This window comes from Chelonia mydas, chromosome 2, assembly GCF_015237465.2.
Source record: "Chelonia mydas isolate rCheMyd1 chromosome 2, rCheMyd1.pri.v2, whole genome shotgun sequence".
In the NCBI taxonomy this organism is placed as follows: domain Eukaryota; kingdom Metazoa; phylum Chordata; order Testudines; family Cheloniidae; genus Chelonia; species Chelonia mydas.
The window spans coordinates 258,124,845-258,137,604 of NC_057850.1; the positions used below are offsets into that span (position 1 = coordinate 258,124,845).

Sequence of the window (12,760 nt, forward strand, 5' to 3'; positions counted from 1 at the left end):
AAAAAAGGTAGAATAATTTCCTGTTTCATTATCCCCAGGTGATCACAATGGCCATACATCTCCCCGAGGAGGAGGGGAACACCCACAGACCACCCATCTCCAGTTCAGATTTTCTGGGCTCCTGATAATTGGTCACGTACAAATCACCTTCACTATTAAAATACAAGGACTAAGATCCTTTGAGAATAGGCGCCAACATGATACATACTATGCATTTCAAACAATCCCACAATAACCCTCTTTGCTTAAGCTTCTCCCTCCACTCTTGTGACTTCAGTCATCTACATCTACCCCTGCATTACATCGCATCCTAGTTCTTGGGCTGCAAGGCTTCTCAGAACAAGGATCAAGACTTTAATCTCTCTGCCCAGCACCATCCAAATCGACGGTCCTACATGCAAATATTGAATAAGAACAGTAGCAACTATATAGTTCATTTAGCAAGGGTTTGGGATACAGCACTGGAATGGACTGGTACCCACCTTTGCATTGTCTATTAAATGCAATATTTCACTACGACTGGAGGGATTCAGGTACCCTGGGATGGATGTTAGTTGGCCTAAATACTGGGAAGGAAAAAAAAGGTCCATTACCATGTGATATATAAACCTACACATTGAAATCCTTCCATCTGTACTCACAGAAATTGGGGTAAATTGAAAGAAAAATACATAGTTGGAAATAACTTCTTGAGCCCGGTCTGGAGAGAAATACTGGCTGGCTGTTGCCTCAATGCCACCTTTAGTAGTCACATGAAACCCACTCAAGACAGAAGACAATTGATGAAGCTACACAGGGTGGTCGCTATTTATATGGCTGGCTTCTAGGAGCTGAAATTCTGCCTCTGTCACCTGGTCAAAGGGTGAGCATCTAAGTCTAGTGGAGCATAATCTAGCTCAGAGGTTTTCAAACTTTTTAGGCTCCATACCCCTTCCCGAATAATGTAGTCTGCCACGTACCCCCACCTGAGATAGGTATAGTATGACCCTATGATTAGATTGCCAAGTCTTACTCAATAAAATATGTTGTCTGCCATTATAGGATTTTTCTAACATACCCCTCAATGAGAACTCATGTATCCCCATTTGAAAACCACTGATCTAGCAAAACATTACCGACAGCTGTCATTCTCCAGCAAAGCATCAACTTCCTTCCAACTAGATTTTTGTATGGTCAGATTATACAATATTCTATTTAGCATCTTTCATACAGGCTGTATCCCAAAGGCTTTACATGAGTTAAATATAGTTACAGAATTAACTAGTGACCAAGAATAGATCGTTTTCAGCTGAAATGTCAGAGCAGACAGCTGATGAGGAGGAAATACACAAGAGGGCTGTTCCAGATGGCAGGAGCTGCAGAGAAAAGTCTTATATTACGAGTGCTGAGATCACGTAAAGGGACACGCACACACAATCTATTAAATCAGCCAGAGGAATCTCCCTAGGGATTTGAAATATTGAACTTCACCCTAAAATGAAGGGGGAGCCACTGGAACGAGGCTGCTGTGCTCCTTCGCGTTTCCTGTGTCCACTGCACTCATCGCTGAGAAGCTACAACACGCACTGAGACAGACATCGAACACCACAATTTACGGACACGTGAGCATCTTTCCCCCTTAAAGAGATGCAGAGAGAAAGAGCGGAGAACTGTGCGAGTGAATTCAGGTAGGATTTCAAATAAAGTTTAACGCTGAGGATCCTATTCTGCAATGTGCATTGCAGCAACGTAATCGACCAAATCATTTACTGAACATGGCCACGAATTGGACAGGATGAGGAGACTAAAAGTGAATGAAAGAGACGGTTCCCCCTCCAGCCCAAAAAGAGTTACCTTGACTTCCTTTTCAATGTAGTCATTCAACAATATGTCCGGTTCAACTCGATCAGGCAAGGAGAGCAATACTGTATGAAGAGGTCGTCTTTCTGTAACCTTTTCCTGGGCCTTTTTATCCCGACCCTTTTCACCTTTCAGGAAGACACGTTTGAAAGGGGACACTATTCCAGGCTGCTGGCAAAAACAGAAAGAGTGGCGAGTTAGGGTTATGTTCGGCATGATGTAGCATCAATGCACACATGAAGGAGTCTTGTTAAAAGCAAGGCAGAGAGTCTGAGGTGAATCAACTACTGTGCAATTAAAGGAGTTAGAATTCAGGAGCAGTACAAGAGTGGAACGTGTGCGCTCCGTTTCAGTGTGCTGAGCAGTGATTATGAGCATTGCAGCTCTTAGTGCCACTATCTCTCTCCTGAAAGGGTTCATTATTCACCTGATGGGCTGCATGGGATTATTCTGTGTAAATAAATAGCTTGCTCCGGCCCTCAGTTACTTACGCATAAAGCTATAGTTACTCCACTGACTTCACAGTGTTGCATGAAGTCCATGATAATTCCACCATCAAACCGTGAACACTTCTCAAGGGGCCTGGTTCATGGTCAAGGCTATGTTCCACTTTTACAAAAAGCTGCTCCCAAGTGTGCAGAGTATGTTTCCATCCAACAAGAGGCACCTTTTTCTCCCTCAGACAGACACACACACACACCCCCACTCCCACCCCTTACTGACCACTACAGTTCTGTGCAGGGATACCTATCAACTCCACAACAGTCAAAAAAAGGGATCAGGATAAATGTTTATTGAACTGCCCACAGTCCTCTTACAAGATGAGGACGTAACCATTGGCAGAATGAATATAAGACAGAACATGAAGTGGGCTCTAGCCCACGAAAACTTATGCCCAAATAAATTTGTTAGTCTCTACTGCCACAAGAACTCCTCGTTGCAAATTACAGTGTGGCTTTAAAGTTCTGGATCAAATCTAAGACTTTATTGCCAATCACAGAACCACAGGGTTAGAAGGGACTGCAAGGGTCACCAAGTCCAGGGGTTCTCAAACTTCATTGCACTGTGAACCCCCTCTGAATTTTAGCTCTATCCTCCAAAGTACTGGCAAACCCCCACCACCACCCCAGCTTTGTGTCATCTGCAAACTTGATCAGTATGCTCTCTATACCTACATCCAGGTCATTAATAAAGATGTTAAACCACACCGAACCCAGAACAGATCCCCGTGGAACCCCATTTGAAACTTCCCTCCAATCTGACAACATTCCATTAATAGTTACTCTTTGTTTGTGGTTGTTTAACCAATTATGTATTCATTTAATGGTAGTTCTGTCAAGGCTGCATTTCTCCAGATTATTTATCAGAATGTCATGTGGGACTATGTCAAAAGCCTTCCTGAAGTGCAGGTATATATGTCCACTGCATTCCCCTCATCCACCAAATCAGTTACCCTGTCAGAGTCAAATATGGGAGAAATTATCTTCCCAATAACAGATGGCAACCTCACAGTCAATCATTCATACCAACATTCTGAATGGAGCTACATACAATATGACAAATATAAACCTTATATTTTATAAATGGTAACATATGATGGTATATAACATTTATGGAACAACCAAAGAGGGGTTGTGTTCTCAAACACAACCAAAACCTCATTATTGTCTGGCTTTCACAGCCAAACTGTTTCATTACTGCATTTTGAAGCAAGTCATAGATAGACTCAGAACATACTTTCCTCCTAACCCATTTCTTCCAGGAATCCTTCCTACTTCACACTTGTCAATCTTCACACCTTATATTGTTGTCCCATGTCCTTCCCATCCTAGCTTTTTTTATTTTTTTGGGGTCTTTCCCTTCATTTGTAAAGTACAATATAAATTTACAGTGCTAGATATCAGTCAGCATTTTTTTTTATCATGACTGACCACCTATCTTCAAAGTGATAAATTACTAATGCATTTCCCCTTCAAGTATCTAAATACATACACTAAAATTATTATAGAAGTAATTATCCAATTGAAAAAAATGTGTCCCTTCAAATTTGTATGAGGAAGTATGGAACTTTATGATTCAACATTGACAGTAAGGAACTGGTCCTAATGAGATCAGAGAATTAACATTACGAGGTTCAATATTTATCTGCTCTCAGTGGTTTCCTTATGAAATTGGAGGTTTGAAAATATCAAAAGGTAGTTCTACAAGTTCAATCTGGGGTCTGGAAAGAAAAAAACAAACAACCTAGCTGAGTTCCTTCTGCTTTTTGCAGTCACTAACGATAATAGAGGCTCTGTGATCAGAGCTTACCTAAATTATACTGAAGATGTGCAAGGCAGAACAGAATCCAGCTTGTTCTTTCAAGGCTGTAACACACTGCAGGGCTAATGAGTTGTTTGTGTCAATAAAGTAAACAGCTCTGCCTCAGAGATGCAGTGAGAAGATATGCAAAGTAAGGAAGTGCTATTTTACAAAATAGCTTTGCAGACTCTGATGGCACTTTAACTTCCTACCATCTGTTAGCAACACGCTTTTATGATCAAATTTAGTTTTCTTCCTTCTTGTGTTCTCTGCTGAGTTGCTACTATTAAAATATGAATGTGCCAGCCAATAATTCAGATGAATAGTTTGAGAAGGAACCCAGTCGAAAAATAAACTGCACAAAGACTGTGAAAGTTACTGCTTTAGAAAAGAAAAAAAATCTAACACATCAGGACATGAATATAGTTAATATACCGCTAGGAACAGACAGTCTCACCCCCATGTTCCGTAATTTCACCCATATTGTAATCTTCTCAGCAGCAAAATACACACACACATACATGTCAATTTTAGTAATCTCAGTTACTACCGACAAAGGCTTTAATCTAGCAAAAAAAGGAAGGGAAGCAGAAGCGTCTTCAAACTAAATACAGCCCCAATTTAAGGAGTCAAATAGAACCTTTAATTCATGTTTGAAAATTGGACTTGGGTTTCTATGTCACTGAGGTGCTTTTGAAAGTCTCCCTGAACATACAGTCCAATGGCTGAGTTTTCAATACCGACACTGCAACAGGCCAGATAGCAAGGCCCTGGGTGCACACACAGTTCCAGTGGAAGGATTGCCACCACCATTTTCGGGACACAGTTCATGTAACTGCACCACCATCAAACCACAAACAAATACACTACCGAGACCCAAGTATTGCTCTCTGGCTTTGGCAGTGATGTAGAGACACACACAGAAGCTCTGAGTAAGCTTGCCTTACTATAAAACGTCCAGGTAAACATACACAAACCTTCAGGTTTCAGAGTAGCAGCCGTGTTAGTCTGTATTTGCAAAAAGAAAAGGAGTACTTGTGGCACCTTAGAGACTAACCAATATATTTGAGCATAAGCTTTCGTGAGCTACAGCTCACTTCATCAGATTCGATGAAGTGAGCTGTAGCTCACGAAAGCTTATGTTCAAATAAATTGGTTAGTCTCTAAGGTGCCACAAGTCCTCCTTTTCTTTATATACAAAACTTGTTAACTAAAATGTTTAGCAAACGGTGCTGGAATTTATAAATGCAGCACTTAGCGTCTGCACCAGCACAAGTGTCCATTTCTGTAGTTTGTATTAGAAGGGAAGAACTTCTGATCTGCGACCTCTCTCAGGGTACGTCTACACTGGAAACGTTACAGGGGCACAGCTGCAGTTGCTCTGCTATGGCACTTTAGTGTAGACACTACCTATGCCAATGGGAGGGGTTCTTCCACTGGCATAGGCAATCCACTTCCTTGAGAGGCAATAGCTAGGTCGACGGAAGAATTCTTCTGTAGACCTAGCACTGTCTACACCAGGGGTTAGGTTGGCAAAGCTACGTTCTCAGAATGTGGATTTTTCAAATCCCTGAGGGATGTAGCTATGCTAAGGTAAGTTCCTAGTGTAGACCAAATAAGAAGTTATTTGGTTAGGTCTGCAGTTCAGGGCATGACTACACTACAATCTTAAATCAACCTATGTTAGGTCAACTTACAGCCATCACAGTAATTACTGCGCTGGCTGATGTCCACACTACCCTCCTTCTGTCAGTGATGTGCGTATTCACCAAGAGCACTTCCACTGACTGAAGAGGGGCAACATGGGGGGCTGACAGCCATGGCTCTCAGCTCTGTGCAGCTCCCCGCCAGGAGTGGGGAGACTGCTGGCCAGAGCTTCTTGCCGCCAGCGGGGAAATCTGCGCCAGGAGTCTGGCTGCCATGCTCCCAGCACAGAGCCAGAACCCTGGGGGACTGCAGGGCTCCAAGTGGGGAGCCCAGGCGGCAGCTCAAGGCAGGAGCCTGAGTGGCAGCTTGGCTTGGAGGGGAGACTGGGCAGCTGCCCAGCTGGAAGCCAAGAGCCACATGCTGGCTTTCTTATCTTGACAAGAATGAGAGCCAACAGCCAAAGTAAGGAACGCAGTGTCTACACCTAACTACACTGACAGAGGCCTACGCCTCTCGTGGTGGTGGAGTTATGATGTCGGCGTAGTACAGCACTTGCATTGCCGGGAGCAAGGCTGTAGTGTAGACGCTGACATAGTTAGCTCAACATAAGCCATCTTGTGTCTGTAGTGTAGACCACGCCTCAGAAACAGCACACGCTTTCCACTCTGGCTTCCCTCTGTCCTCTGGCTCAAAGTGCAGGTCAGATGAGTTCCAACTGGCTCAGCAAACTGCGGTTTCAGTTTTGTTGTATGGTAATCAGCAGTGAAGCTTTGTTTCCCAATAGTAGACCTCTGAGTGCTTGGCCTTCCTGGGAGACCTAGGGCAAGTCACTTAATTTCTGATTCTCCACCTTTAAAATGGGAAGACCAAACAGGGGGAGGGCTTGGGTTTTCCCCTTATTTTTCTGCCAAGAACTACGTACCCCTAGGTGGAAGTAGAAATTATTAGCTCAAATAGCAATGCTTAGCTACCTCATAGGAGTGCTGCAAAGCACTTCCAGCACCAGAGATAGAGCAAAATATTATATAGCGCTTTACATCTTGCTACAGCAACATTAGCTCGTTCATTCCTCCACTTGTCTGACGCAAGCAGCGTCCAGCTTCATAGCCTCTTTTCTCAGAAGCCATGGTCGTTAGGATTGCAGATTTTGTCTCTTATTTCTTTGACCCTTGCGCTAATTTGTCATGTTTACCGTATATAGTCAGTCTGTCATGTTTTTCTGACGTGCACAGTCTGTGGTTAAGATTACCAAACCGTGCTGCAAGTTAGCGTCTGCCGACTTCATTATATTCCTTTTTTTCATTTTAGACTGATAGACTAACTTGTTTTAATACCTCTTTCCTAACACAATCACATAGAGATCCAAAATCATTTAAAAGAACATCCCCCAGATCAATTATAGAAAGTCCATGTTTTATATTATTTACCAGCCTCCAAATTGTGCTATCCAGACATAAGATATGATATAGTCCCTGACCTGAAGAGCTTGTATTCTCCATGGACATGCCATGGAAAGATAAATATAAAGGGAGGGGGTAGGAGAAATAGGGACAAAGGTTACAAATACAAGACCGTGTCTGCTTCAATGGATTCACACAAACCTGTTCTTTCTTCTCAACAGTAGCAAACACGGGGGTGAATGTGTGTGACAGTTTGGACCCCTTAAGGTGCCACCTGATGTGTTGAGCCCACCTGTTCTGCCAGCCTGGGCATCCTTTTTACCTCTCTGGCTGAGCCAGGCTAATAAGCCTCCTCCAGCACACACAGAGTCAGGCCACACTCAACTGCAGAACGACAAAGACACTGAGATCAGCTCTGAGGACTTGCTCCAGCACTCAGGTGTCCATCTCTTGTACAGACTTAGAAGGCATATTATGAAATCCACCTGCTCCCTCAATGTGGAGGAAGGTATGCACAGCCTCTTACACCCCCTCCCCCCAATTATGAATTGCACAAACTGGGTTATATTATAAACAAGAAATAAGTTTAACAACTATAAAAGGCAGATTTTAAGTGGTTAAAGGGGTAGCAAACAGAACAAAGCAGATTACTAAACAAATAAAACAAAACACACAGATTAAATTTGATTCACTAAAGAAACAGGTTACAAAATGTAACTTCTCATCCTAACTATTGTCACAGGTAGATTACAGAAAGTCTTGAAAGGCAGCTGCCCTGGCCTGCAGCTTGAGACTTCAGGTAATTCCACTCACAGACTGGATGCCCTCCCAGTCTGGGTTCAACCCCCTCCCCTCAGTTCAGTTCTTACTTCCAGGTTTTTTTCAGTGTCTCTTTGGGTGGGAGGCAGAGGAGAACCACGAGAATGTCACTCCCCTGCGTTATATCGCTCTTGTGTATGGTAGGAACCCTTCATCTCTCAGTGGAAGAACACCAGCATTCCAAGGGGTAGGTTCAGCACCAGGTGACTCAGATCCATGTCTCTGCAGGGCTGTGGCAGCCATTACTCCTAGGCTGTCTGGAGCATCCACGGGAAGTCTAAGCTCTTTCACAGTCCATTGTCTTTGCTAATGGGCCATTAGCCCTGTCTGGCTTTTCCATTGTCGTATCTGAAGGGCTAGTTGGGGGTGACACCCAAAGTAACATATTTGATATAAAGAAAAGGAGTACTTGTGGCACCTTAGAGACTATCCAATTTATTTGAGCATGAGCTTTCGTGAGCTACAGCTCACGAAAGCTCATGCTCAAATAAATTGGTTAGTCTCTAAGATGCCACAAGTACTCCTTTTCTTTTTGCGAATACAGACTAACACGGCTGTTACTCTGATATTTGATATACAGATACATAGTCAATATTCCTAACTCCAGATACAGAAATGATACAGGCATACAAATTGGATAATCACATTCAGTAAATCATAACCTTTCCAATTATATCTTACATGAGCTATCTTGCATAAAGTACATCTTAGTTAGGTCATATCCATATCATAAGCATATTTCATAAAGAATACGGAGTCTAATGTCACAATGTGATCAAGCTAGTCATGACTTTTAAAAAAGAACTATTACCCTCCACCCTTTTCTATTGACTATACTCAGAGAGGGGAACAACAACCCTCGCCAGCAAGAAGTAGAGCAGAGCCCATCAGAAGGAACCAGCTATGCTTTCTGAGTCTGAGAGGTTTAGAGCCCTGAAGTCAGCAGTTTTGCCTGAGTACGGACTGCAGGATTTAGCACTTCGATTCTATTAAATTACATAAGACACCAGAAATAGAGTAGCAGGTCTCCACAGCTGACTTTTGGTGCAATGAGAAAAAAATCCCCAAGATTCCTCTATACAGATCTAGCTACACCTGCATCTTTAGAAATAACAGTTGAAAGTAAACTTAAGGGAAGAGACACAAAAATCCGCAAGTCAGTTTCAATATGGCACCCAAAACGATCTCTCAGACTAACATGGATTTCCCTGCCTCCCCCCGCCACATGCAGGGCTCTGGTGGCTTTGAAAATATGAGAGCTCCTATGTGACACGTATGGCCATTTGACCCAAACTACGTCTAACACCCCACAAAAGATTTTTGGTTCTATCTTCACAACTTCATTCAGGCTTCAGAAAGGTATGAGGACATGCAGGAAACATGCTTGTTCCCAACGAACCTGCACATCCCAGTGCAGTGAACTGATCCCCCTCTCTTTTCAGTTCAGAGCTCTACAAAATTCGTTACCAGCGGAGAGAGTCTGGATTTTGCTTTCTGAAAGCCTTAGAGAAACGGAAGTAAGACAGCGACCTACAATGCAGAACCGAGAACTACTCAACTCTGAAGGCCATTTATGTTAAGAGTCAATACAAAATCTACACCTACCTCGTTCTCCATTTATGAACCCAGCCAGGAAGAGCAGAAGGAAAACGTGTTGTGGAGCTACTTTGAAAGCTCCAAAAAAGTCCCGTTTCACCTGCTGTGCAGCTAGTGATTGTACTCTTACAGGCTTTCAACTTGCTGTTGGAGCATGTGGAGGAGCAAGGCATAACTGTTAAGTTTTCACTCTTCAACAATAATATGAGCAGGAAGTGGAGTAACCACAGTTTCTTCCTGCTAAGCACACTTGTACTGAAAAACCGTGAAAAAAAATCTAGTTGATGTGAACAAAAAAGCTCCCAGTGAAAAAAAGTCAGATGAACATTTAACAGTAGCATCTTCAGTGCTGCCGCTGATCAAAAGGAATTATTTCATTCAAAAGGAATTCTCTTGGGGAAATTCTATGGCCTATGTTCTAGAGGTCAGGCTGGATGATCACAATGGTCCCTTCTGGCCTTGGAATCTATGAATCTAGGAAATCTATGACTCAGCAAAGCAGTGCTTTCCACTTAGCAGGTACTCATAGTTTGAGGGACTCCCAAGTCTAGCATGGAGTAAGGAAATACTAGAAACAGCAAAGAAACCACACTGCACTATCTGTTCAGGATCCATTTCCAGCACTAACTCTCCTTGACCATCAGTCACCTGTGGCTTTCCTCGATCTGTGCTACCAAGACAATGGAAATCAGCTGAGGAACTCTTGCTAGTAGTCCCTAGATTTGTAGATAGGTACTTATGCAAGGAGTTGTAAATGGAGATACTCCCCAAAATGTGAGACTTTTAAACACCAGCTCCCCTCCCCACTTTCAGCTGTGCTACAGCCGCTTAATACTTTTAGACCCTACACTAAGCTTTTTAAAATCAAGACCGGGAAAGTTCTGACAGGGACTAATTCATAATTTGTGGCAAGAGGACTTTAAATAAGGCCTGGGTCTATGTTACAAAAAATTGCCAGCCCTTGAAAATCAGGTCAGGAAGAGTGTGCCTGACAAGGCATTCCAGAAGACAGGCCGGCAAAGAAGACAATGAAAGGAGTGTTCAAATAAGCTTTGCAAGGCCTGGACATAAATTGCAGAATATGGGATCAGAAGAGTAATTAGAATTAGCTGCAAGCAATTTCACATGCAGCAATAAACAAATTAAAAAGCCCAACATGATTATTCCCTAATGTGATAGACTTGTTAAACAGGGACAACACAATTTATAATTTAAGGGAAAAGTATTTTACAATTTATTTAATCAGCCAAATTTGTTAGGCTTCAGAACACTATACTCCCTTAAGTGTTTATGTGTAGTCATGTACCATTGACCATTCACACAAACACCTTGTGCTGGCTTCCTAACTGGGTGTATCTTGGGGTGACGGATAACTGGCTGCCAGCAGCTGTGCTTCGATAGGTGTAGCCAGGTACACAGGGAAACTGATGAGGATTATGATCCCAGTGAGGTTACCTTTACATTTGGACTCAGCAGGTCAAGTTGCCCTTTGCAGCCAGTACAGGAGATGAATGAAGCCAATTCTCCACTCCTGCTGGATACAATTTGCAATTTCTAAGTACTAGATGCAATACTTCTCGTGTGTCAGACTAGATATAGCAGAAGCACACACACTTTGGGGAAGCGGGACATAATTTTTCCTTGAGATTTGTAAAGCAGCCAATGTGGCCAGTCTTTATTACAAAATGAACACTCTTTCCGCATCTTCTGCCATTAGAATCTCCAGAGGTGTCATTTCCTAGTCCTCCTCCCTTTGTTCCTTCCTGATCATTGCTGTGGCATAGCCTGAGATGAGTCAGGGTGTAGCAATAGAAAGGAATTCAATTGTCAGTTACAAAAGGCATTGGACTGGGACCAACAGATCTGCTGAGAAGACCCAATCATTGAGATGACAACAGTTTTGAAAGGCTGTGTTTACTCTTGGAAAAATTAAAACTGGCAACGGCACTAATAAGAATCAAAGAAAAACACACACACACACCCCCCAGGAGTCTAAGGTTCAGACAATTAGTAATACAAAATATGGAGCATTTTACTTCTAGGTAATTAGTTTTAATGTGGAACCAGGTTAGATGGCAACTTCCAAAGGCTGGCTGGTGGTTTGTGTGAAAGAGATGGTTGTCTTAGTGCAACATCTAACAACCGTCAGGTATTCCCACTGAAAACATCTCAGACCAGATCCTCAGAAGTATTTAAGCACCTAACTCCCAATATCTTTGAGAATCTGGGCCTTCACTTTACATCATTGTTGCAACTTTCAGTAGAGAAGCTATGGGAGATTGAACAATATATGCTTTTGTCCTTGGACTGTCCTGCCAGCTCACACCTGGTGACCTGTGGCCCATTCGTGGGCTTGCATGTTTGGGGAAGAAGGCAGGAAGGAAGTTCTCCCTGCCAGCAGCCGATGCTTCATGGACTCTGGATAAAGTGAGTATTTGTCTCCAGAGAGTTCAAGCCATTCCATGGCTCCCGTTTTAAAACACATTCACACTTTAAACCAAGAGCATGACAGAAAGGGAAGCCGTCAGACAAGTGGCACTGTGCGTTTCAGACTCGGCATGCTGCAGAGATCTGTAGTTACTGGTAATGAAAGGACGGGATGGATTGTATTTAGAGCTGCCCCCTAGCAATCTGATGATTGTTTTCAGACAAATTCTTCACACTCAGCAACACTGACACCGTTAAAGGGGTGATGGAAGAGTTGCTAGTGGAAAAAACAACTCACCCAACCACAATGAAATCAGTGATCACGGCAAAATTTTAAACTGATATTTGCATTCTACCCATCTAGAATTCCCCCTGCAGCTTGAAGTGGAAAAGCCTCTTTCACTTCCTGAACTGCTGTGTCTACCATTGTTGTGCTGTTAAACAGTGGCTGAGGTCACCCCACATGGGGCTGCACTTTAGTGATGGTGAAGGGAGCCAAGGGCGGAAAGCTGGAGGGATTCTGGGATGAAAGGCACCACACAAACTCCTCCCATTCCAAAGGTCTAGGCCGTTTAGCCAAGCCTCCTGGATTTGGCACACTCGGCCCCTTCTCCCTAGTTTTAGCATGTTCCAATTCAGTTTGTTATATCTGGTTGGTTTGCAACAGTAATTCCATCTACCAGATGGATCATTTAGACTCAAACCGCAATCTGTTTTTAATTGATAGAGAA

The 12,760-nt window shown here is 43.0% G+C and overlaps 1 protein-coding gene across 5 annotated transcripts in view; it reads right to left on the reverse strand.

Moving 5' to 3' along the window:
• CCM2 (CCM2 scaffold protein) overlaps nucleotides 1–12,760 on the reverse strand; it is a 124,476-nt gene that overhangs the window by 64,906 nt on the left and 46,810 nt on the right. For 2 of the 5 annotated variants that reach the window (XM_043541737.1, XM_037891308.2), the window contains exons 2-3: nucleotides 1,834–2,010; nucleotides 483–566 (exon numbers count right to left, since the gene is read on the reverse strand). In XM_043541737.1, coding sequence (XP_043397672.1) covers nucleotides 483–566; nucleotides 1,834–2,010 — 261 coding nt within the window. Of the gene's footprint in view, nucleotides 1–482; nucleotides 567–1,833; nucleotides 2,011–9,611; nucleotides 9,865–12,760 lie in introns of those variants that run through there. The other 3 variants (XM_037891311.2, XM_037891310.2, XM_037891309.2) reach the window with 3 other exon arrangements.